A 23,506-nucleotide genomic window follows, 5' to 3' on the forward strand; every position below is an offset into this window, starting at 1 on the left:
AGTATTTGATCTTCTAGCTTTAGAAATTTCTGGTTTTGTAATTCTATTGGTCCTTTTCTGTGGTGATAAGGAATGTTGGTTTGAGGGGTTATTTACTTTATTGTTATTATTGGCATATTTGGGTCTTGTGGATGGTTGAGGAGTGATGATTATATTTTGGTTTGGTTTAATGGCATGATTTTCAATAGTGTCTGTTGGGAATTGTAAAGAGTGATTAATTGATTCTTTACTGTCCAGATGTTGGCTGTTGACTGGGATGAGGGTAATTGTGTAATTCCACTTGTGGTGAGGCTGTAGCTGGTGTTTCTTTAAATTGATTGTGATTATCAATATTCAATTTTTTCCCCTTAAGTGGGGTTCGTTCCAGTATTCTTTTCTTGTCAGTTCAGTTATTACTGTTATTATTTGATTCCTCTTCCATTGGCATTCTTTTTCATGGATATCTGAATCTTCCATGTTAGTAGTGGTATTGGTGGGTATAATATCACTCTTATTTTGGGTTTTAGTACTACTGGCATAAGAATTAGTTTCTAGGTTTATATTATCTTGTTTGTTATTGTGCTGACTGATGTCTTGATTTTGGTTACATTTGAAAAGGTGGGGTTTTGGATGGATTATTAACTACTCTTACTTTTAGCTCGAGTCTGGCTTCCAAGGACTGACATTCCTTTCCTATTTATTAACAACTGAAGTTCTGTGTTGTATTGGTAAAATGAGTGTTCTTTAGATTTTGCGTGATGGGGTAGACCACAATTAATACATTTTGGGTGGTTACAGTTCCAATTTGTGTATGGCTATCTGATGCACAGACTGCACATATTGCTTTAAGTGCAATTCTGGGCTCAGCTCGTGTCGGCCTATGAAAGTATCCTTAATATATTCTTTCTAGGCAAAATTAATCTAAAATTACCAGAGAAAAACAAAATTAAGAAAATGTCAGTAAAACTGACTCGCTCACTCTATAAAAGAAGTGTCGGTATGAGAATATAGGCGAGTGGGATCACTACCACGAGTCATTCACCATTTAGACCTTCCAACATAAAATCCCCACCAGAGAGAGCTGATACGAAAGGGTGATGCGGCCGCTACTACTACTACTACTGACGCCACGGACAGCAGCGCCCCTAGCGGTCATCCTTAATCATTAGGTTTGCAGCGCTTGAGTGCTTTTTTCTATCGTGTTGTGTTTTCAGTAATTTTACCTCGTCATTACGATGGAACGTGCAGCTATCGCATCGGCTAAGTAAGTGCCTCATAAGTAGTATTTTATTGTTTTTTAGTCTTCCAGGGACCAGTATTTCCTTCTTAATAGGTCATATACGGTCTCCCGGTTGACTCGTGGCGGCGGCATGCCGCCTCGTGTTAAGATTTCCCGGTCTCCCATACTGGACATCTTATACTTATGGGCTTACTAATTTTACGTTCATCGTTTATTACATCGTTTTATAGCTAGGACAGCCCTTTTACCATTTCTCTTAGTTGGTATTTATGGGCTATACCGTGTTTCTGCCGGCTCTTGCTCTTCATCGGCTTACCGCTGGCTCCGAGTAGTCAACTGTTCTTCGGAACAGCTGCCTCCTCCTGGGTTTCTTTCTCTTTTACTAAAAGTGTCTTTTCCCCCTTTACGATGTATTATCAGTGTTATTTAGGGGTGTTAGGCTAGCCTAGGTGCATGTACCATGTGTTGGTACAGTCTGGTTCACGTGGCCCCTCCATGGTTGTGTTGCTATCGCGGCTTAGGCCACCTGCGATCACGTTGTTCCCATAGCACCTTACCCTTCCCCTTCCCTCCCTACCAGGTTATAGGGAGGGTGGGGTCTGGGGGACTCCTTGGTTGCCATGACAACCACAGTAGCCTTCCTCCCTCTCTCTCTGAGGAGGCCAGGAGCTCCCTCCCAGCTGGGGTACAGGGCGACCACTTGTCTCGGGTACCGGGTCACCGAGCGGGTAGCTGTAGGGACGGGGAGGGGAGGCCACCATCCCCCCTCTCTCTCTCCGCCGTGTGACGCCGGGCACACCCCCCACCTATTGCTCAGTCCCACCCTTCCCCTACTGTAATAAACGGAGCCTCCGATGAAGCCGGGGGGCCCTTTGGTTATAGTTTCGTCTGGCTCCGCCAGCGGGCGGGTGGACATTACTAGTGGTCTGTCGCTTGCCTACTATATCCTTTTTTCCGCTACCGGAGGAGAGCTCGCTCCTTACCCGGGCACTCTTCTAGTAGACGGGAAAAATTTATACTTCGTTATATATATATATATAAGGATATACCCTAATTTTACGGTGAATTTTAGTTTTAATTTATTTATGTGTACCATCTCCGTCGTTCTCCGTCGTGGTTTCATGGCTCCCCACCACACCTGGTTGGAATCTTTCTCCTGTCTCCGGCGTAGCCTTAGACAACTCCAACCGCCTAGTTACCACACGTATTATGGCGGGGCTCTGGTTTAATCTAACTTTCACGCTCCGGCATGCAGCGGAGCAATTGTTAGGCTGTAAGTGTGCACCTGATACTATGTATCTCTCCACTTACAGGCTACAGACTGTCAGGTCCTGGGGTTGCAACGCGACTCTCTACGACCCCTGCGCCCATGAGGAGTGTAGGACTCACGCCCCGTGTGCCACCACCCACAATGGTCTGATCGTCTGGCACCCAGAAGCTTGCACCATCTGCTACGACCTTGTTAGTCAGCTGTTGGGTGGGGGTAAGTCTACTCTTAGACTTTCTTGGTCGTATCCACTAATAACACTTAGTTTTAAGCTTTGTTCAACCCTGTCTCCGCCGCTAGAAGCTTCATTTCGCCTTCTCTTTCAGGCTGCCGCCGTGAAGGAAGTCGCCTTGGCAACCCTGAAGGCTTGGGTGGGCGGCTTCGGGAAGAACGCCGCCAAGGGCCAGCCGTACATTCTCGACAAGAAGCTGGCCGTTCAGATCTTCCCCGGTGGCAAGTCGACGGCTATGTTGACCCCATCTCGGCAGCCCCTCTCATAGCTTCGATACAGCAGGAGGTGCAGCAGGCGTTCGGGTCCGTCTCACGCAGGAGCCGGGTCACAGATGTGGCTAACCTGGACCTGAACATCGAGCCTATGGCGATAGGGGCAGAGGAGTTTGTTGGTGAGGTAGGTGTGTCGGGCGCCAAGGTCTTTCCTTGGGCGCTCCTGGATCTTCTTCTCCTGTCCTTTCTACTGCTTCTTTCCAAGGCTTTACGGGATCTGAGATCCCTGCCCGCTCTCCCGCTCTTTCTGTACCCCGAAGGTGAAGGGACAGAAGAGAACAGAAGACCCTCCATAAGACGACTTCTAAGAAGTCGTCGTCTTCTTCAGCTAAGAAGTCTACGACTTCCTACGCTAACGCGGTGAAGGCAAAAGCCGAGCTCTTCGTACTCTAAGAGCTCTAGAAGCAAGGCTTCTAAGGAGAAGGCTCGCGCTCCAGCCGAGCCAACGCCTTCTCCGGCATCCACCGCATCCACTCCGGTAACTACCGGTTGGGGTGGCGGGACAAGCTCCTTTGATCCCACCACCTTCTCGGCAGTGGTGATGCAGCAAGTGGGAGAGATGGTTGGCTCGAGGATGTCTGCCCTCGGGTCTAGGTTTGAAACGATGTTTGCGCAGCTGTCAAACACACCATCAATCAGTCTGGCCAATCCATTCAGGATCTCTCTAACAGTTAGAGAGCAAGAGGACCGTTTTGCTGGATTTCTCAGGTTCCTCAGCCAAGCTCCCCCGTAGCAGGTACTGGCATTCTGCAGTTACCTCCCTACGAGTCCCTACCAGCCTTCTCCATGGATAAACCCATGGAGAGTGGCCGCTTATGCTCCATTCAAGGACGGCATGATCTCTGTCCCGGAGTGTGGAACTCGAAGAATTGAGGACTTCGAGTTCCTATCCTCCTGGATTGACTCAGCCTTTCATTGGGTATGCTAGGCTGACCGTGGCTGCTCCTCACTAGAGAGGACAAGATTTCCCGAGAGAACGTGCTGATATGTAGGGAGCAAAGCACAGCGGGAATGGGTTCACTGCCTAGAGGATTGGGAGTGTACCACACTAAGCTCCAAGCTTTCAAGAGTCCTTTCACTATTTTCGCGACGGAGGAGGAGGCTTCTCTTCCGTTCGCTACCAAAATAGTGGAAGCGACTCTTCAGGAGTCCTCAAGGATGAGCCCATGCCACAGCTGAGGGAAGCGGAGTCTACTTCTCTGCTCTTCCCAGCCTTTGGAGAATTGTGGGAGAACTCTCCTGCCACGTTCTCGAGTTGGTAAGCTTAAGCCAGACTGCGCAATGGACCAGTTTGGCGAGAAGCTTCCAAGGCTGCCTGATACCCTGATCAGGCTGAGTTCGATGCTCGAACTAGATTTGGGAGGTCCCTTAACTCCCTAATCATCACAGAAATGGCTGCCCTGTCTTATGGCACAGAACCGCTATTCAAGATTCTGGCCAAATCTCAGCTCCAGACAGTACAAGCTGATGCTTTCGACTTCTTCCAAGCTAGGAGGAACTGCGAAAGCACGTTCTGCAGGAGCCACTATTAGGCACGAGCCTAATAGACTCCTGGCTTCCAGCATGTGGGGTGCGGACCTCTTCCCAGAGTCCTCTGTGAACGAGGTGCACCACGAGGCTGCTAGGCCTCAACCAGAGCCTTAGGGCTAGGTGGGGCATCTCTTCCAAGAGGAAGCAAGAGACCGCCCCTGCTGCTGGTAAGAAGCTTAAGAAGACAGGAAGAAGGTTCCAGCCTTACCAGAGCAACAGCAGCAACAGCAGCAAACAACAGTTTGTTCAGGCCGTCTCCCAGTTACTCAACAGGACAGCCGTCTACTTCAAAACAGGCTCAACCCATCCACCTGTTGTCTCCTCAGTCTCAACCGTCAACCTCCTACGCAGTCTCGCTGGCCTTCAACTCTATGTACGAAAGCCAGGCCTACCCAGCCTTTAATAGGTTCTCTAGGGGTAGCAGGGCGAGGGGCCCACTTTCAGCCAGCGTGGCACAGGGAGAGCTGCAAGAGGAAGACATTCAGAGGAGGGCGCGGAGGTCAACCCGCCCAACAACAGTGAGGCTCCCCAGGTAGGAGGGAGGCTGTTTTTCCTCTTCCGTCACAGGTGGTGGGGGTTCAGCAAATGGCACAGAGCATCGTGTCCAAAGGATTGGGTTGGAGTTGGATCAAAGATCCCCCTCCAATCAAATCATTCTATCAGGAACCATCAAAGGAATTGACAGATTATGCGGAGGAACTCCTTCAGAAAGAAGCTATTGCGAGAGTCAAGCATCTAAAATTTCAAGGTCGCTTATTCAGCGTGCCAAAGAAAGGCTCAACAAAAAGAAGAAGGGTAATCTTAGACTTGTCAAAGCTAAACTCTTTCATTCGTTGCGACAAGTTCAAAATGCTCACCATCTCGCAGGTACGGACCTTACTTCCCCGTGGGGCCGTCACATCCTCCATCGATCTTACAGACGCATACTATCATATCCCTATAGCCAGGCACTTCGTTCATTCCTAGGCTTCAAACTAGGAAATCAGAGGTTTCTCATTCAAAGTGATGCCCTTCGTCGGTGAATGTAGCCCCCAGGGTATTCACGAAAAATAGCAGAAGTGGTAGTTCAAACAGTGAGAACTCAAGGGATAATGGTAGCAGCATACCCTCGACGATTGGTTGACCTGGGCATGTCTCAAAGCCACAATAAAGGTAGTTCAATTTCTGGAACATCGGTGGGGTTCCACATAAACAAAACGAAATCCAGACTTACTCCAGAGTCTCGTTTTCAGTGGCTAGGAATCCAATGGGATTTGTCTTCCCACAATCTGTCAATTCCGGTGGCCAAAAGGAAAGAAATAGCCAAGTCTGTGAAAGAATTTCTCAAATGCAAACAAACATCAAGGAGAAACCAGGAAAGAATCCTAGGTTCCCTTCAGTTTTTGGCTCAAGTGACAGACATCCTCCTGAAGCAAGGCTGAAAGATATAAATCGAGTTTGGCGATCGAGAGCAAACGCCAAATCTCGAGACAAAGTTGTCAATAATTCCACAGATCCTTCGCAATCAGCTACGTCCATGGACAAAAGTGAAGAACCTTGCCAAATTAGTACCCCTTCAATATCCCTTCCAGTGTTAAACCATTCACACGGATGCCTCCCTGTTCGGATGGGGGGGATATTTCTAATTCAAGCAAGTTCAGGGAACTTGGTCAGCTCAGTTCCCCGCCAGCTTCACATAAACGTCCTGGAAGCAATGGCAGTATTTCTTACCCTTGGAAGAGACTCCTTCCCCGAAGAAGTCTCCATCTAAGACTAGTTTTGGACAGTGCAGTGGTAGTACATTGCATCAACAGAGGAGGGTCCAAATCCAAACACGGTAAATCATGTCATGATGGCTATCTTTGCGCTAGCAGACAAGCACAGATGGCATCTGTCCGCCACTCACCTGGCGGGGGTAAGAAATGTGATAGCAGACGCTTTGTCCCGGTCAGTCCCTCTGGGAATCAGAATATGGTCCCTGGACGGACGGGTCATTCCAGTGGATATGCCGGAGAGTCCCAGGTCCTCCAAAGTAAATCTCTTCGCCTCACAAGCGAACCACAAGCTCCCTTGCTATGTGGCCCCCAACCTGGACCCTCTGGCTTATGCCACGGACGCCCTGTCGTTAGATTGGAATCAATGGAGGAAAATTTATGTTTTTCCTCCAGTGAATCTTCTTTTGAAAGTCTTGAGCAAGCTGAGGACTTTCAAGGGACTAGTAGCTCTGATTGCTCCAGACTGGCCAAAAAAAGCAACTGGTATCCCCTGCTTCTGGAATTGGGTCTCCGACCTCAACGGATTCCCAATCCCAAGCTGTTGCAATCAGTACAAATGAGGAACTGTGTTCGCTTCCTCAGGAATTCTTCAGACCCTAACTTTATGGACTTCATGAAGTTTGCGGCTAACAAAGATGCTAACATTGATTCCACAAAACATCCTCTTCCTAGAATCAGATAAAAGAGAGTCAACTATTAGACAAATATGACTCAGCTGTTAAGAAATTAGCATCCTTCCTGAAAGAATCAAACACTACACCATGACAGTTAACTTAGCTATATCCTTTTTCAGGTCCTTGTTTGAAAAAGGCTTAGCAGCTAGCATTATTACTACTCATAAATCGGCTTTGAAGAAAATCTTGCAGTTGGGTTTCCAGATAGACCTAACAGAATCTTACTTTACGTCCATTCCCAAAGCCTGTGCTAGACTTAGACCTTCTCAAAAGGCCTACTGCAGTTTCATGGTTCTTAAATGATGGTCTCAAACTTAGCCTCAGATACTGACAACTCGTCTTGCACATTCATAATGCTTCTTAGAAAGACGTTATTCTTATTAAGCCTGGCTTCAGGAGCCAGAATTTCAGAACTGTCGGCTCTATCCAGAGATGCGGGTCATGTGGAATTCCTCCCCTCAGGAGAAGTTCTACTTGCCCCGGATCGTAGCTTTTGGTTTTGGGCTAAAAATGAGGATCCCCTTGCAAGGTGGGCTCCTTGGAAAGTCATCCCACTTCCGCAAGATCCTTCTCTCTGCCCAGTATCAACTTTAAGAGCCTTCTATCTCGTACATCCTCAAGATCCTCAGGTTCTCTCTTTATGAGAGAAAAAGGTGGTACTTTATCAGTAAAAGGAATCAGACAACAGATCCTTTACTTCATTAAACAAGCCAATCCTGATTCATTTCCAAAAGCACATGACATCAGAGGAGTAGCCACCTCAATTAATTACTTCCAACATATGAACTTTGAGGATCTTAAAAAGTATACTGGATGGAAATCACCGACAGTCTTTAAACGTCATTACCTAAAGTCCTTGGAATCTTTTGCAAAATTTTCTGCAGTAGCAGCAGGAAAACATTGTTTCTCCTGATTACTGTATAGTAGTTGTAGTATAGATCCAGGTCTCCTTTCTACCTACCTCGTCCAACATGCCTCACCCTATTGCCATGCTACTCGGATACTCTAGCCTTAGCCGCTAGAATCATATTGGTGGATTGTCCCTTATTTTTTTGCTAGGGACATCCACGCTATGTACATATAATGTACTTCAGTGTTTCTACCCTTATTTTTATGCTAGGGTAGAACACAATGTGTTTGTATATTATGTAAATATCTTAATTAAGTGAATCATTCTTTGTTATTTTGCCATTACATTACTATGTATTACTATGTCTAATATAAGTTAATTTTAAGTAACTTTATAATTGATTGCTTTCTTTGATCATGTCATTGTATTAGGATAAGTTAGCTTTAAGTACTTTAGTTTGTATACTGTAATGTCCCTGATTCACTTATATTATATATCTCTTTTTTTTACAACTGGGTTTCATTTGTCCTTATTCCCATCTTGTCTGTTTCTCTGGTACACTTTCATAGGCCGACACGAGCTGAGCCCAGAAAAGGGATTTTGACGTAGGAAAAATCTATTTCTGGGTGATTGGCTCGTGTCGCCCTATGAAACCCACCCTGTCTTCTTTTACCCACCCTGCAGGACAAGATGTTCATAGATTAAGGATGACCGCTAGGGGCGCTGCTGTCCGTGGCGTCAGTAGTAGTAGTAGTAGCGGCCGCATCACCCTTTCGTATCAGCTCTCTCTGGTGGGGATTTTATGTTTGGAAGGTCTAAATGGTGAATGACTCGTGGTAGTGATCCCACTCACCTATATTCTCATACCGACAATTCTTTTATAGAGTGAGCGAGTCAGTTTTACTGACATTTTCTTAATTTTGTTTTTGTTTTTTCTCTGGTAATTTAGATTAATTTTGCCTAGAAAGAATGATATTAAGGATACTTTCATAGGGCGACACGAGCCAATCACCCAGAAATAGATTTTTCCTACGTCAAAATCCCTTTATTATTAGGAGGTATGTACATATATACAGCTATGTAATCCTCTTACGCCGAAGGGGTATAAAAAAATCGTCTCCCGTATGCTGAGGCGGTCTCGGAGTGAGCGCCAAAGCGGAAAAAATATATTTTTCAAAAAATCACAGCGTGCTTAGTTTTCAAGATTAAGAGTTCATTTTTGGCTCTTTTTTTTGTCATTGCCTCAAGTTTAGTATGCAACCATCAGAAATGAAAAAAAATATCATTATCATATATAAATAATGCGATATATGATAGCGCAAAAACAAAATTTCATATATAATTGTATTCAAAGCGCGCTGTGAGTAAAATGGTTAAAGCTAACAAGTTAATTTTTTTTGTCGTTGTATTGTACACTAAATTGCAATCATTTTGGTATATAACACATTGTAAAACGATCAAAGCAACACAGAGAAAATATTATCACAAAATGATGCATGAATTCGTAACGCGCGGACGTAAAAAATTGTTTTTTTCAAAAATTCACCATAAATCTAAAATTGTTCTAGAGACTTCCAATTTGTTTCAAAATGAAGATAAATGATTGAATATTACTATACTGTAAGAGTTTTAGCTTACAATTGCAGTTTTCGACCATTTCGGACGAGTTAAAGTTGACCGAATGTACAATTTTTTTAAAATATTTTTTTTTTTTTTTTTTATATGCAAATATTTCAAAAACGAGAAAAGCTACAACCTTCAATTATTTTTTGTTGTATTCTACATGAAATTGCGCACATTTTCATATATAAAACTCTATGAAATGCCTAATATGAAACAGAGCAAATATAACGATAATGCGATGTACGCATTTCGAAGATTTGCGACGGAGAATCCGCGCGCGGAGGGAAGGAAAGTTTTTTTTTTTAAATTCACCATAAATCTAAATATTGTGCTAGAGACTTCGAATTTGCTTCAAAATGAAGATAAATGACTGAATATTACTAGAATGTAAGAGTTTTAGCTTACAATTGCATTTTTTGACTATTGGGGTAGAGTCAAAGTTGACCAAACGTGGTTTTTTTTCTATTTATCGTGATTTATATGCAAATATTTCGAAAATGAGAAAAGCTACAACCTTCAATCAATTTTAATTGTATTCTACATGAAATTGCGCACATTTCTGATTTTTTTCAGAAGTTACCGCGCGGACGTAAGGAAAATGTTTCTTTTTTTCATAAATTCACCATAAATCAAAATATTGTGCTAGAGACTCCCAATTTGTTGCAAAATGAAGGTAAATGATTGAATATTACTAGAATATAAGAGTTTTAGCTTACAATTGTGTTTTTCGACCATTTCCGTAGAGTCAAATTTGACCGAAGGTGGAAATTTGGCACTTATCGTTATTCATATGAAAATATTTCGAAACTGATAAAAGCTACAACCATGGGTTGTTTTTAACTGTATTGTGCATGAAATTGCGCACATTTCCATATATAAAACTTTATGTAATGGCAAATTTAGAATGGTGCAAACATTACGACAATCGCACAAAAAAATTTATCGGAAGAGTTACCGCGCGGACGTAAGGAAAAAGTTTTTTTCATAAATTCACCATAAATCGAAATATTGTGCTAGAGACATCCAATTTGTTGCAAAATGAAGGTACATGATTGAATATACTAGAATATAAGAGTTTTAGCTTACAATTGCGTTTTTTCGACCATTTCAGTAGAGTCAAAGTTGACTGAAGGTTGAAATTTTGGCACTTATCGTTATTTATTTGAAAATATTTCAAAACTGATAAAAGCTACAATCATGAGTATTTTTTAGCTGTATTCTACATAAAATTGCGCACATTTTTATATATAATACTCCATGTAACGGCTAATTTAAAATGGTGCAAAAATTATGTGAAAGTGACAAAATAATTTCTGAGATGTGTCACTGATACTTTTTAGTGCGATAAGAAAGAAATTCGTGCTTGTGCACCTGCGTAACGATTGTAAACAAAACAACGCCTTGATCTGAGAGCTCCCAGCATCCCCCAAGGCACGTGATTCAAAAGTTTTTGGCTAGTAGGCCTATAAGCATTTTTCCACGAATTCTTAAAAAAACTTTTTATGTCGACGTTTAATACGTCCAATCGGCACATGGGAGACAATTTATCTCGACGTTTAATACGTCCAATCGGTGTAAGAGGGGTAATATGTCACAATCATACTGACCTGAAATTCAACATACTTATTTACATTGTACAGTCTAGTTAAGCTAGTCTGCAAGAATAGCTTAAGACTTTTAGAGCTAGCCAAGATTTGATCTGTATTTCACAGTCTGTGGAGAGGGACATATATAAAAAATCAGTATTCCTGAAGGTTACACCAAGGTAGGCTACCTTTGCTAAGATAGGTTAGGCTATGGTAAGCTACCTTTGGTTATTTGATAATCAACCTGGTAGACTAGCTAGTTGATAAATTTTCCTTTTAAAGCTATAATGTAGTAAGAATTTGAAGTATTCCTTAGGGTAAAAATGATAAAGGTAAAATTGAAGAATGCTGTGCTTTGGCAAATCAAATTCAGTGGGACAGGTATCCACTGACAGCACAGTCCTGTGCATACCAGAAGGTTTGAGAACTTATTGATAACATGATAAATAACATTATGTATAAAACTTTATTAAAACAAAAATGCAGCAGGCCAAGGGCTACGACTCATGATCCTATGTGCAGGTAATCAGTCCCTGGTTATCGGTTTTTGGGGTGGTTTTTTTTTGCCGATAGCAAAAAACAGCCATTAACCAGAACTCGGAGATTTATGGCGCCGAGTTTCAGTTAATGGTGCCTCTGTTATGACACCATAACTCTATTGTTGGCACTTTATGGAGCCAATAACCAAAACTCAGCCGTTATGGCGCCACAAATCGTTGACTTTATGGCTCTAGACAAACATCATAAAACCTAATTGCCATTAACAGAGTCTGCTGATAACTAGGGACTGCCTACATTGTAGTACTAGTACATAGTAGGGAAAATTCACAGGCTTAACCTGGTTATAACATATGGACTGAAGGTAACCCACCTACATGCTCATTTATTTATTAGGCTACGTGAATTTAACGTCAAATAGGCTTTACTAAAAAGTTTATTACTACATTCATTTTATTAGCTGAAAACCAGGCGTGCAGTTGACTGCAAGTTGACTGTGATCTAAATTTGAGGTTGTTTCAAGACAGTTATCAAAATTTTCATGAATAAAAAAAATGTTACATCTTGTGAAATAAGAGCCCCTGTTCTTTTGTGATCCTGTTTCTGTATGGAACACAGTTGATGACCCAGCACTGGGTGCCAGAAGTGACTTTACTGCTGCTGGTATCTGCAGTCAATGGTGCTGCCATTTCTGAGAATCATCGCATAATAATGGCGACTTACATGAATGTGACCATCACTTGTCGGTCCTATCTCTCCACTCTTTATCTATAGGCTGTCTACTTCCCATTTAGGGACACTGGTAAATTAAAATTAATGCCTTTCCTACTGTGCATTTTTTAACACTAATGTAGAGTATGAAAATTAGGAAAAGTCACCATGTTGACCACAAAATTTCCCATGAAAATTAAATGAGGTCATATATGACATACCATTGAAAAGAACAAAGAATGGTGAACATTGCACAATCAACATGTCCATTCTTGCCACAGCAGCTATTATGCCTTTCCTACTGCATGCATCTCAATTACTAATGCATTTTATGGCGCTGACTATAGCAGTTCAGTACAATATTCATGACACATTTCCAGAGACATTTCAAGGTACTGGTTTCTTAAACTTAAATCTGCTGTTTCATTCATGTACACCAAATTAACATAACAGAATTACAAAACAAACTTACTTAATTTTAAGCTGTACACCAGTGGGAACACCTAGACCTAGGCTAGCTGACAACGAACTATTTTGTGATATCTTTCTTTCTGCTCCATATTCAAGAATAGCACCAATGTTCCAGCTCTGGAAGAAAAAAAAAAAGTGCAAGTTTACTAACATTTAAATTCCTTAAAACCACTAAATAAAACAAATGACATACAGCAGGATGAATAGGTTCAAACTTAATTTGTAAAAAGTAAAAATTATAGAGAAAGATATTTAAATTTATATCACTGTTAATACATATAACCAAGATGTAAAATAACTTTCAAAAAATGTTTCAGTGTTACATCAATTGCTTTTATGGTACTTTTCTCAACGTCCTGGTCTTCCCATTCTCTCTCCTCCTCCCTTTCCGTCCACCTCCTTTCCACTTTTTTATTCTTCTCTCAACTCTCCCTCTTTTGGGGCCATCTCTCGAATCTCCTCTCATCTCCTCTTTCTCTTCTTGTCGCACCTCTCTATTCCTATCCTCTCAATTCTCGTTTCCTTCTTCCTCTGTCTCTTCAACCTTTCTGCTCATCCTTCATCTCTCCTCTCATCTACTCACTTTCTCCGTCGTCCCCCTCGACTCCTTTCCCTTACTCCTATGCAGAAGTGAAATATACTTCTATAAATGAATGTGTGATACATTATCTATGACTTTCAAGGACGATGAAATCTCATTTTTTCTATTATAAACTCAATAATCTCAAACCACCTCAGTATTTACATAGGCTACATTCATGTATTCAAATGTACTACACTACAGTTTTCTGTTTGAAGGCAAAACCTCAGTGGTAGCTTCTGCATAATTCCTTGGATCCACAAGTCCACAACAGTTTATAGGACTTACTCTGCATTGTCTTGGTAACCAACTGTGAGTAAAAGGGTTGGAAAAGGAAGTAATTTTTTTTAAGTACAAGAATGGGCTGTATGAAAAAGAAATGTATTGTAGAAAATCGATTTGTCCCATCACAAAACCATTTCTTATGAAGTAAACTTCTTTGCATCTGGTGCCTAAACATTCAGAAATTTCAACTAAACTGCACTTTCCTCCAGTGCAAATTTGCATGTTTGCTTGTAGATCCTACCTGCCAGTCAGCTAATTCTACTATCGTGTTGTGTGTCACCATCATCTCAGCAACCGATATTTTAACCTCTTCATTACCGAGAGTTTGTTTTGGAGGTAGGTGGGTACCACCATTCAAGTCTACTACACCGCACCGGGTGCATAAAGGTGGTACGCATAGTATCACCAAAACTCCTCTTTTCAGATAGGGACTTCCAATCATTCTGTAATTTCGGTTTGAAGAGTTTGGAGCAAAATAAACAGTTATGACACGATGCCAGACAGTATGATGAACCCAAAAAAATATTATTACTGCTTATAGTAGTGTGTAGGTGACAGATGAACTGCGTCTCAACAAAAAATCACAAAACCAGACAAGCGTAAACATGTAATAACTTCTACCCAAGTATAAAACCAGTTGTATCATCATTTACTGCATTTATTATTTATTCACTTATTACATTTTACAAATAAAAGATATGAACACCAGATAAATGAAGGTAAAAAAAAGCCTTATAGTAACTTTATATATAAAAAACCAAACCAGAGAAAAAACGAAAAAGCGATTTTTTCTGAGGACAAGAAACTTGAAAAATTAGTTTAGATACCCCTGATACCCCTAATGTTGTTTTCTGTGATGAAAACTGATCTTAGAAAACGTAGAAAATGACATCGACCAATTTTGAAAGATATACTATAAAATTTGCGATTTCCATATTTATTGGCGGGGCTTTCGCTTTAGTTTTTGCTCCTTTTTTTTGTTATTACGTGCTTATTTACTGTTCTATTTTGATAATACTTTATGTGCATGTTCCAGGTGCGATATACCAACATTCTGTAAGACCGAATTTCTATTCAAGACTGTAGTTTTCTCACCGACCACCAGTGTCCCTTGTACAAGGGACACTGAGTTTCACATTTTTTTTCATAAAATCATTTATTTTCCCTGTAGGATGATAAAACTAACAGAGAATATGCATTATTATAGTGCTAATAATACCTGATAATTTCATTAGCCTGTCTTGATTAGTGTATTTTTGGCAAATATTTTTACGATCGGCACCCCTCCAAACTGGAGTCACTACCGAGAGATTCAGTTCGGCAGCGAACGCAATGTTACATTTCGCTCACCCACCCGGTAAAGAAGGGGTTAAACTGTCCAACTCTACTATCAAGTCCTCCCATCTCACTCTCCTACACCTCTGATGTATAACTCCACTGATGAAATAAATTAGGTGGACTAGTTCAATTTGGAAAAAAAAGTAGCTTACATATGAATTGTCCAAAGTTTTGTGTACTTAGAATAGGATTTTCATTACAGTAACTTTAATTCTTAGAATAGTATTCATTACAGTAACTTTAATTCAATATAGTAAATTATTGAGTTTTACTATGTAAACAAAGGTGTAAGCCATGGCCTACAAATACACGTATGTACTGCTGCATTAAGGCTGGCTCTCTCTCTCTCTCTCTCTCTCTCTCTCTCTCTCTCTCTCTCTCTCTCTCTCTCTCTCTCTCTTTCTGTTCTTATCCAGCTCACAAAGGGCTGGCCAAAGGATTGGAATGGAATGGAATATTAGCACTGGTACCCATGAGGTCATTCAGTGCTTTTATGAATGGAAACATATATACTTACAGGCAGTGCCGGTTTCGGCAGGGGTTACGTTCCTGAGGGGCTCCCAATAAGTAAAAACCGCCATTGACTGAAACTTGGTGATTTATGGTGACATAATGGCACTGTTACTGGTTATTGGCGCCGAAAGCACGATTATGGCGCCTCTGTTAGGTATGTTTTAAGTATTTATCTTTTATCAGCGTAAAAATAAAAGTAAAATATGTTCTTTCAAAGCCAGTATTTTTTATTAAAATGAAGTTTTCATAAAAAACTAATATTGTAATACTTAACTGAACACCTGAATTAGCCCTGGTCACTGACCAGCCCAAACTATATCCCCACCTATTTACCCACTAAGTGGGTAATTTTAACTGTCAGTGTTACAAACGCTACAGGTAAAATCTATGTTACCATTGGCAATGCTGCCATATCAAATTGAAGTGGGGAGGAGGGTGGGAATCATTCAGGTGTTCAGGTAAGTATTACAATATTAGTTTTATTATGAAAACTTCATATTGCAATACACTCTCTGAACACCTGAATTAGCCCGATTAACAACATTTACTCGGAGGTGGGATCAATCTAATTCAGCCCAACCTGTCCATGGAACATATGCAGGTAACTCATAAACAACCTACCATGTATAAAAGCATGTATCCTCAGGTAATTATCTAACTCAGAGGTGAGGAAGTTTGTAAAGAAAGTACTTCAACATCAGTGTTGAGTCTAAGGTACTGTCTGAGTCAGAAGTACCTTCCATGTGATAAGCTATACTTCTTATTCAAGGAGGTAAAAACAAATCTCCTCACCTGGTTGTCCAGCTCAGTAGGTGAGGATGCTTGCAGAGGAAGTACCATACCGTCGGTGTCAAGTCCAAGGTACCGACTGAGTCTGAAGAACCTCCCATATGGTATTCTATACCTCTCATGTATGGAGGAGAAGTTGAGTGTGCAGGACCTTCAGTTCTCTACTGCTCACTGATGTAGATGACTTGTGCTGAAGTAGTTGTAGTTATTCCAACATGACCATCGGGATCTGCCTAACCTCAAGGGCCTAAAGGAACATACACAGTTTAAGCCTTGACCAACAGAAACACTAGAGTTCATTTAGACTATCACTGCCTCCCCAAACTTCTAACACCCTAAAACTCTACCAAGCCAACTATAAAACTGAGTTACCGCAATGACAGGACCCCGCGAGTAACCTCTCTGAAGAAACTGAAATTCCCTAAGGTATGGTGTTGTGAAAAACCACACCGACTCTCAAATAACCATCTACACGATCGCTGACACCGAAACATTCCTCCGGAAGCCATAGGGTAGCCCTCCGCGATACTTTGCGCCCTTGGATTGACTAAGAACCCCTTCTTATGAATGTCCAGATAGCACTGAGGCAATGATTCAACAAGAAGTCCCTCTTCTCCTTGACAAGAACATAGTATAAACCATCAGAAATGTTAGTTCTTGGTTTATGCAAAACCCCCTCGAAACCAAAGTGAAGAGGTTATCAAACAGTCCAGGCTCTGAGAAACACCCATCAACTCTCACCACATCCACACAGAGTGGGACAAGGCTTCCCACTGGCTGTGAAAGGTGTCTTCCAAATACAAGCCTCATGATCCGTAACCCCTACACGAATCAATGAAGGAACCCAATAGAGAAAAGCCTCAACTGACTTCGTAAAACGGAACTCGGACTCCGGCAGAGAAGTTACCAGCTACCTACAGAAAGTGATGCTAGCCTAAGTCCTTCCCCAAAAACTGCCCGACTCACCGAAACCAAATCAGCTTACTTGATGTTTGAGAGACTGCTGGTTTGGTTGAATACAACGTATCAAACATTACTTGAATTAACTGTGAGATTCCTCAGGAGCCTGAAGCGGAAAGAGAGAAATGACGAAGTCCACAATCCGTTATACTCGCTTCCTTCGCCGGAGAAACAAAAACCCACAACTAGCATACGAGTCTCTCTTCAAAGGTATCTATCCTGTCCGGCCAGACCAGAACAGGAAAAAGGAGAAAAGCCGAGCCCCCACAACAAGAGCATACACCCAGAACCTGGAAACTACTACGCCTGGCTGCTTGATACCAAACGACATACAAGATCCCATCATATTTGAGCATACCGATCCGATTGCGCAACGAAATACCAACAAGAAGATGATAAACTCCTGAGCAAGTCGTACTCGACTGCGCAACCCCCACTCCCCCCAGACATGATGACGTGACCCCTGTCCGACCGCAGTCCACCCCCTCACAAGAGCCAACTGTGTCCAATTCCGCAAAACCTGTAAGAGTTCGTCACTCGACTGCGCATACCCTCATTACACCTGAGCCGAATATACCTTGGCGATGAACGCCCACCCCTGCGAGTCACTCCCACACTGTTGCGCCAAACGTGTACCAACCAAGACGATGACCTAACCTTGAACTAGTCTCACTTGACTGCGAAACCCGTACTCACCAGGGACTATGACACAAGACTTGGCCGACTACAATAGGTGAGCAAACACCCATTAAAGAGCGAAGAGGTCACAAAACGCGATCAAACTAACGCCCGTTACCAATACTAAACCTGGACTGAAGTTTATGAGCAAGTGAGGGAAGGAAGTACTCACAGTAGACACGGAATCAGGTATTGCCCACATTGAAACCCGTTAAGGTCAACCAGAAAAGCAGCAGGAAAAGTTAAGAATAAGCAGAAGGAGAGAGAGAAGTCACTACGAGTAACCACTGGAGCACCTAGCGCCGACACTGTGCAGGTGGAGAACCAACTGTGCGGTACATAGTGCTTTAATGACGGGTTACAAACTGTGGAACCAATGGGAGCCGCAGAAGGAAATTACCAGCTACCCTAAAGAAGGGGCCGAGGGCACAAAAAGTGCTAACTATGATGCAGACGAACTGCCAACGGCCATAGCCCCCCAGCAATTACCACAATAAGCACATTACATTTCACACACCTACCGTATATAAATGGGAACAAAGAAGGAAGATTACTAACTACCCTAGAAAGGAGTGGGTGATGACAAAACCGGTACTGACACAACAGGAACAGGCGTCGTAACCCAGGGCAGATTTTTTCAATGAATATTTAAGAAAAAGCGCCATAACCTCGGAACGTCGTAAGCCGGACCCGTTGTAACCCGGGGACCTAACCCGGGCCCTCCGCCTGTATGTATGTATGTATGTATGTATGTATGTATGTATGTATGTATATATATATATATATATATATATATATATTATATATATATATATATATATATTATATATATATATATATATATATATATATATATATATATATATATATATATGTATATGTATGTATATATATAATAATATATATATAATATATATATATATACTATATATATATCATATATATATATATATATATATATATATATATATATATATATATATTCATTCATACTCAGGTCCCCGAAAAAGTATTTGTGTTCAATTGTGATTCCCCTTTTATGCAGTCACTAGTTCTCAAAAATAGATTTTTTTTTCTGTATCCTGTGAAAGCTTGTTCAAAACACCCCCTCTGCTAGTCACGCGTCAGAAAACATATCAAAATCTATTTGTATTTCAAGTATTTTAGGTGTGTGTTGTGTGTGTGTGTGTGTGTGTGTGGGGGGGGGGGGGGTTGCTGGTATTCTGAGAGAAGGGGTGGGGGAAATGCTTGGAGGAAAAAACTATTATTCCTCCAAGGGGGAATGTAAGAGAAGGATTTCTGCTCAGCCATTAGCTAACATGGAAGGCTCTGCTACATGCATTTGTGATATCATAGCGCTGTGTATGAATGATCGGTATCATCATCATTTGTCATACACATTATTCAGATCTTTGAAGTGTATTCTGATCATCCGCATCATGTATGCATCTGCCTAGAAGTCGAAGAGGAATACCTATTTTTCTCGTATGATTTTTCGCCTCTGAACCTTCGGTTTTGTGACGCCAGGGCGATTTATCCCGAAAAGGGATTTTGAACAAAGGAAAAATCTATTTCTGGGCGAGGGACCTGTGACGCCCAGTGAAATTCTCCTTATAGCACCATTTCTAAGGTATAAATACTGCTAAATATACCAGAAAAAAAGTTGCATGGAATGCCAGGAATATACCCAGCTCGCTCACCCTTTAGTCCTTGAGCCAGACACTCAAATTTCAGAAAAAGGTACCACCCGACCTGAGTAAACTTAACTCCCATTTCTGGATACCCCATATGTCTATAGTATATGGAAACCCATGTTAACATTGTTCAACGCATAGCTTTTGGCTAATGTAGCCCCTTAATTCCAAATAATCACAAGAATTTTAAGGTCTCATTGAAAACACTTTTGACTGTGTACAGATTATTTTTTAATTCAGATTTCTGAAATTTTATCAGATTGTACACATATCATAGGCAAACCACTGGTGCAAATATTATCCTAAGTTTATTACAAGGTCGGATTTTGATACCAGCAAAAAGCAAAAATGAATATTTTTTTGGTATCTACGTAATTAAGTTTAACGGTATGACCATGCAATGAACAAGTAGAGTTTTAATGATTTTGGATACTGCCCACATGTCTAGGGAACATAATGATATACAATAACCTGATGTAGAATGCATGCTTCTGTGTATAATGCTTCTGTGTATAATCAAGCTAATTTACAATTTACACTAAATCGGTAAAGAGATCGAGCAACCCTATCGACGTCGATTAATTCTTTCTGTTCACACATAGCTAATACTTCGTCAGAAGGGAAGCAATTAAGGATACTGAAATTTTTCAAGCAGTCCATTGATTGTTGTGGAAAGTTCGTTTCCATCATGTTTTAGTCTAGTGATATTTAGGCCTACAGTCTCATATAAAGTGCTATAAATTACTGGCAGCCATGGAATGTTTATATATAAAGTATTACCATGTTATCATGCAACAAGAGTATTTGTTCCTGCTGTGTTTATGTTTGCTTCTTTTTATCCATTAATTTTGTTTTCAAGAAATGTATTTCCCTTTTACAGAGCAAGGAATAAAAGGTAAAAAACAATGGCAAGGGAATAATTCACCACTTTTTAGATATAAGACTGCATGCAATATTTTGTTCTACATCTGAAAGCAATACATCACACGCATTGCGAAGGTAAGGTTGACAAATATTATCGTGTTAATGACTTACAAAAATCATTTACATATATTAATAGTCAATTTCCTGCAGTTTCGTCAATTGAGTTATGAACTGACTTGAATTCAGTACTTCCCATTTGGTCATGTATATGATCTTCTGAGATATGTATATTCTTCATTTGCAGATAAATAAAAAAAGTAGAAAAAACAAGCTCTTCTAGTCCAACATGGCCCAAACTGCTGAAGATGAAGGCTGTCCCATCCCAAAGAAAAGAATTCGCAATAGCTGTATGATTCATTGTACTACTGATAGGTCAGCCCTTGTATCTCCAAAGAACATCAGCTCATGGCAGACTCTTCTCAATGCAGCCAAAATCAGGCAACATGTTGGTATTTTAGAGTTGGCTGAAGGTGTGAAAGATGATGAAATACCTCCAGTTCTTTATCATAGAAAGTGCCATAGTTACTTCACAATGAAAGAAGTTTAAATTCTATACAATCTCAACAAAGTGATAATGAAATAGAATTATCCTCAAATGATTCTCGGCGATCCATTCGTGGCAAACCAAGTAGTTTAAGTGTTTATAGCAGTGAAGAATGCATCATTTGTGGAAGGAAAAACAAAGTACAAGAGTGGATCAGGAACTAGAGAAAACCTGGTCCGATGCCAGGAGTTTCGCGCAGATGACACTCTCAGGAGGGCTGCTTTAGTAAAAATGGATGAAAAAAATGCTTGCAATTCTTAGTACAGACTTAATTGCTTCAGAAGGACATTATCATTCAAAATGTTATAAAGCTTATACCTGGAAGGTGGCTAAAGTAATAAAATTGTAGAAAATGGTGAAAGCAAAGGTACTGATATGGAAGAGGCACACTGTGTTGAAGAAGATGCATATTGTAATGCAGAAAGGCTGGCACATGAGGAGCTGTATACATATATTCGAAATGATATAATTCCAAACGCCACAAATTGTAGAAATGACATATCTTGTATCACGAATAGAATCATCATTGACATCCTTAGGCATAGATAGTGTGAGAAAAAGTACAAGGAAACATCGTCGTAAACTTGAAGCTGAATTGGTGAGAGTTTACCACATTGTGTCTAATACTAATGGTAGACTGCTGTTATACCCTGACAGTATGTCTAAAAATGAACTTGTTAAACATGCATATGGGCTTCAAGAAAAACTCAACCAAGCAAATTCAAGCAAATCTCAGAGACAGTTATGAAAGCTGCTATGCAAATAAGGACTGACATAAAAAATCATGATTTCAACCAGTCTTGGCCTCCCAGTACAGATGAACCTTTGAGCTGCCTGTCTCTCTGAGACAGTTTCTCTCTACCTTGCTGACTGGAGGAAATGAAAAATATAGACCCACAAAGAAGAGTACAGAGATTTATCAGCTCATTTGGCAGTGATTTTGATTTATGCAGTATCTCATAGCAAAATAAAACCTCCAAAACACATTTTGCTGCCATCTGCTGTAAAGACACTCACTGGCAATGTTGAACTTATTCAAATTCTGAAACAGATTCTGTCATGGTATTTCTTATACATTGCTTGAAGAAATTGATACAGCCCTTTGCCTCCAGAAGTTAGCTTCAGCAGAGGACCTGCTTTACCTGAAAAGTATTTCACCACATGTCTTCACTACTTTGGCTTTTGATAATATTGATCACCTGGAAGAAACAATTACAGGAGAAGGTACTCACATAGAGTTAACGGGATCATCATTCAGGCAAAGGTTGAAGGTTCTGTTCCAATGAAGACAAAGCCAAGCATACCAAAAAGTCAAAAAACAGCCGAAAGCATCAGGTGCTACACCAAAGTTAATTCCTGTGTATAATGCAGGGAAAAAACTGGGACCATCATGTGTTGATGGCATGAAATTGATGCAACTCATGAAATTCAAGAGGCAAGATTTAAGAATTTCATCTGGCTTATGTTAAGGATGTTCGACAATAATATTCAAACAGTATGCAGTCTGGACAGGTTTTAACATGCTTATCCGAGATGATATTGATATATCCCAAGACACAATTGGATACTTGCCCACAATCAATGCTCCTGCTACTGACATGTCAACAATTAATGAAATACTCCCATCAGTCTCTTCAAATCATGCAATCTCTTGAATTGCCAAAATTGTTTGTGTGTTTGACCAGGGCAATATATTCTAAAGTTACTGAGGTGGTGTGGAAAAACATGATGAATTCAAAAATGTAATAATTAGGATGGGAGATTTCCACCTCATATGCAACTTACTATCAATAATTGGAAAGCGTTTTGAAGATTGCTGGGCTGCGGGACCTTTGTGTTGAGGCTAGAGTTGTTGCAGAGGGCTCTGTGTTTCATCTGTCATGGAAGGTAGACAATACAATCGAGCGTAAGAGCCCACAAGCTTGTAATGAGGCACTAATGAGACTTGTCTGGAAGAGATTTATTGTGTGGCTTGAGACAGAACACTAAGGATATGATGGTACATTTAGAGCATCTTTTAAACTATGATGTAAATGACTTCCATAGCAGCATAACTCATTCAGCTTATGACAATCTACGGGAAAACTCCCACTTTGCTAGAATACTGGAATATTTTAGAACATCTTGGTATCCTCACCGTCAGGACACACACTCTGCATTTGGTATCATATTTGGATATGGTTGATATACTACTGGGTCTGCTTAGGGTTCTAGAGAAGGAAATTGGCTTCTCCATCTTACCATGGTTAGAAAAATGATTTGTTGGTGTTTGCATATGATAAAATTAAACTATGCAAGGTTCTTACCCTATTACTATGCTACAATGTCAAGACTCCATGTAGATCATCCAGATGGTCTATGACGAGTTCATGAAAGGTGCCTTTTCTGTTCAGATTGGGGACAAAAAATCCTTTTGGCAGAATTCCCGTTGATCAAGCAATTGAAGAAACGGTAAATAAGACACCCAGCACCTGGAGGAACCAAAGGATTTAGCCTGAAGGGTGGGGCTGTGAG

At 40.9% G+C, this 23,506-nt stretch overlaps 1 protein-coding gene across 1 annotated transcript in view; it reads right to left on the minus strand.

Annotated features, from left to right (window-relative positions):
• Nucleotides 1-16,243, minus strand: part of LOC135223094 (dnaJ homolog subfamily C member 11-like) — a gene marked incomplete at its 3' end in the record, with an annotated part of 39,208 nt that extends 22,965 nt beyond the window's left edge. The window contains 2 exon segments of the mRNA XM_064261598.1: nucleotides 12,689-12,804; nucleotides 16,196-16,243. Of these exon segments, the coding sequence (XP_064117668.1) occupies nucleotides 12,689-12,804; nucleotides 16,196-16,243 (164 nt within the window).
• Between the last annotated feature and the right edge of the window lie 7,263 nt (nucleotides 16,244-23,506).

Source organism: Macrobrachium nipponense, chromosome 8 (assembly GCF_015104395.2).
Source record: "Macrobrachium nipponense isolate FS-2020 chromosome 8, ASM1510439v2, whole genome shotgun sequence".
NCBI classification, from domain to species: domain Eukaryota; kingdom Metazoa; phylum Arthropoda; class Malacostraca; order Decapoda; family Palaemonidae; genus Macrobrachium; species Macrobrachium nipponense.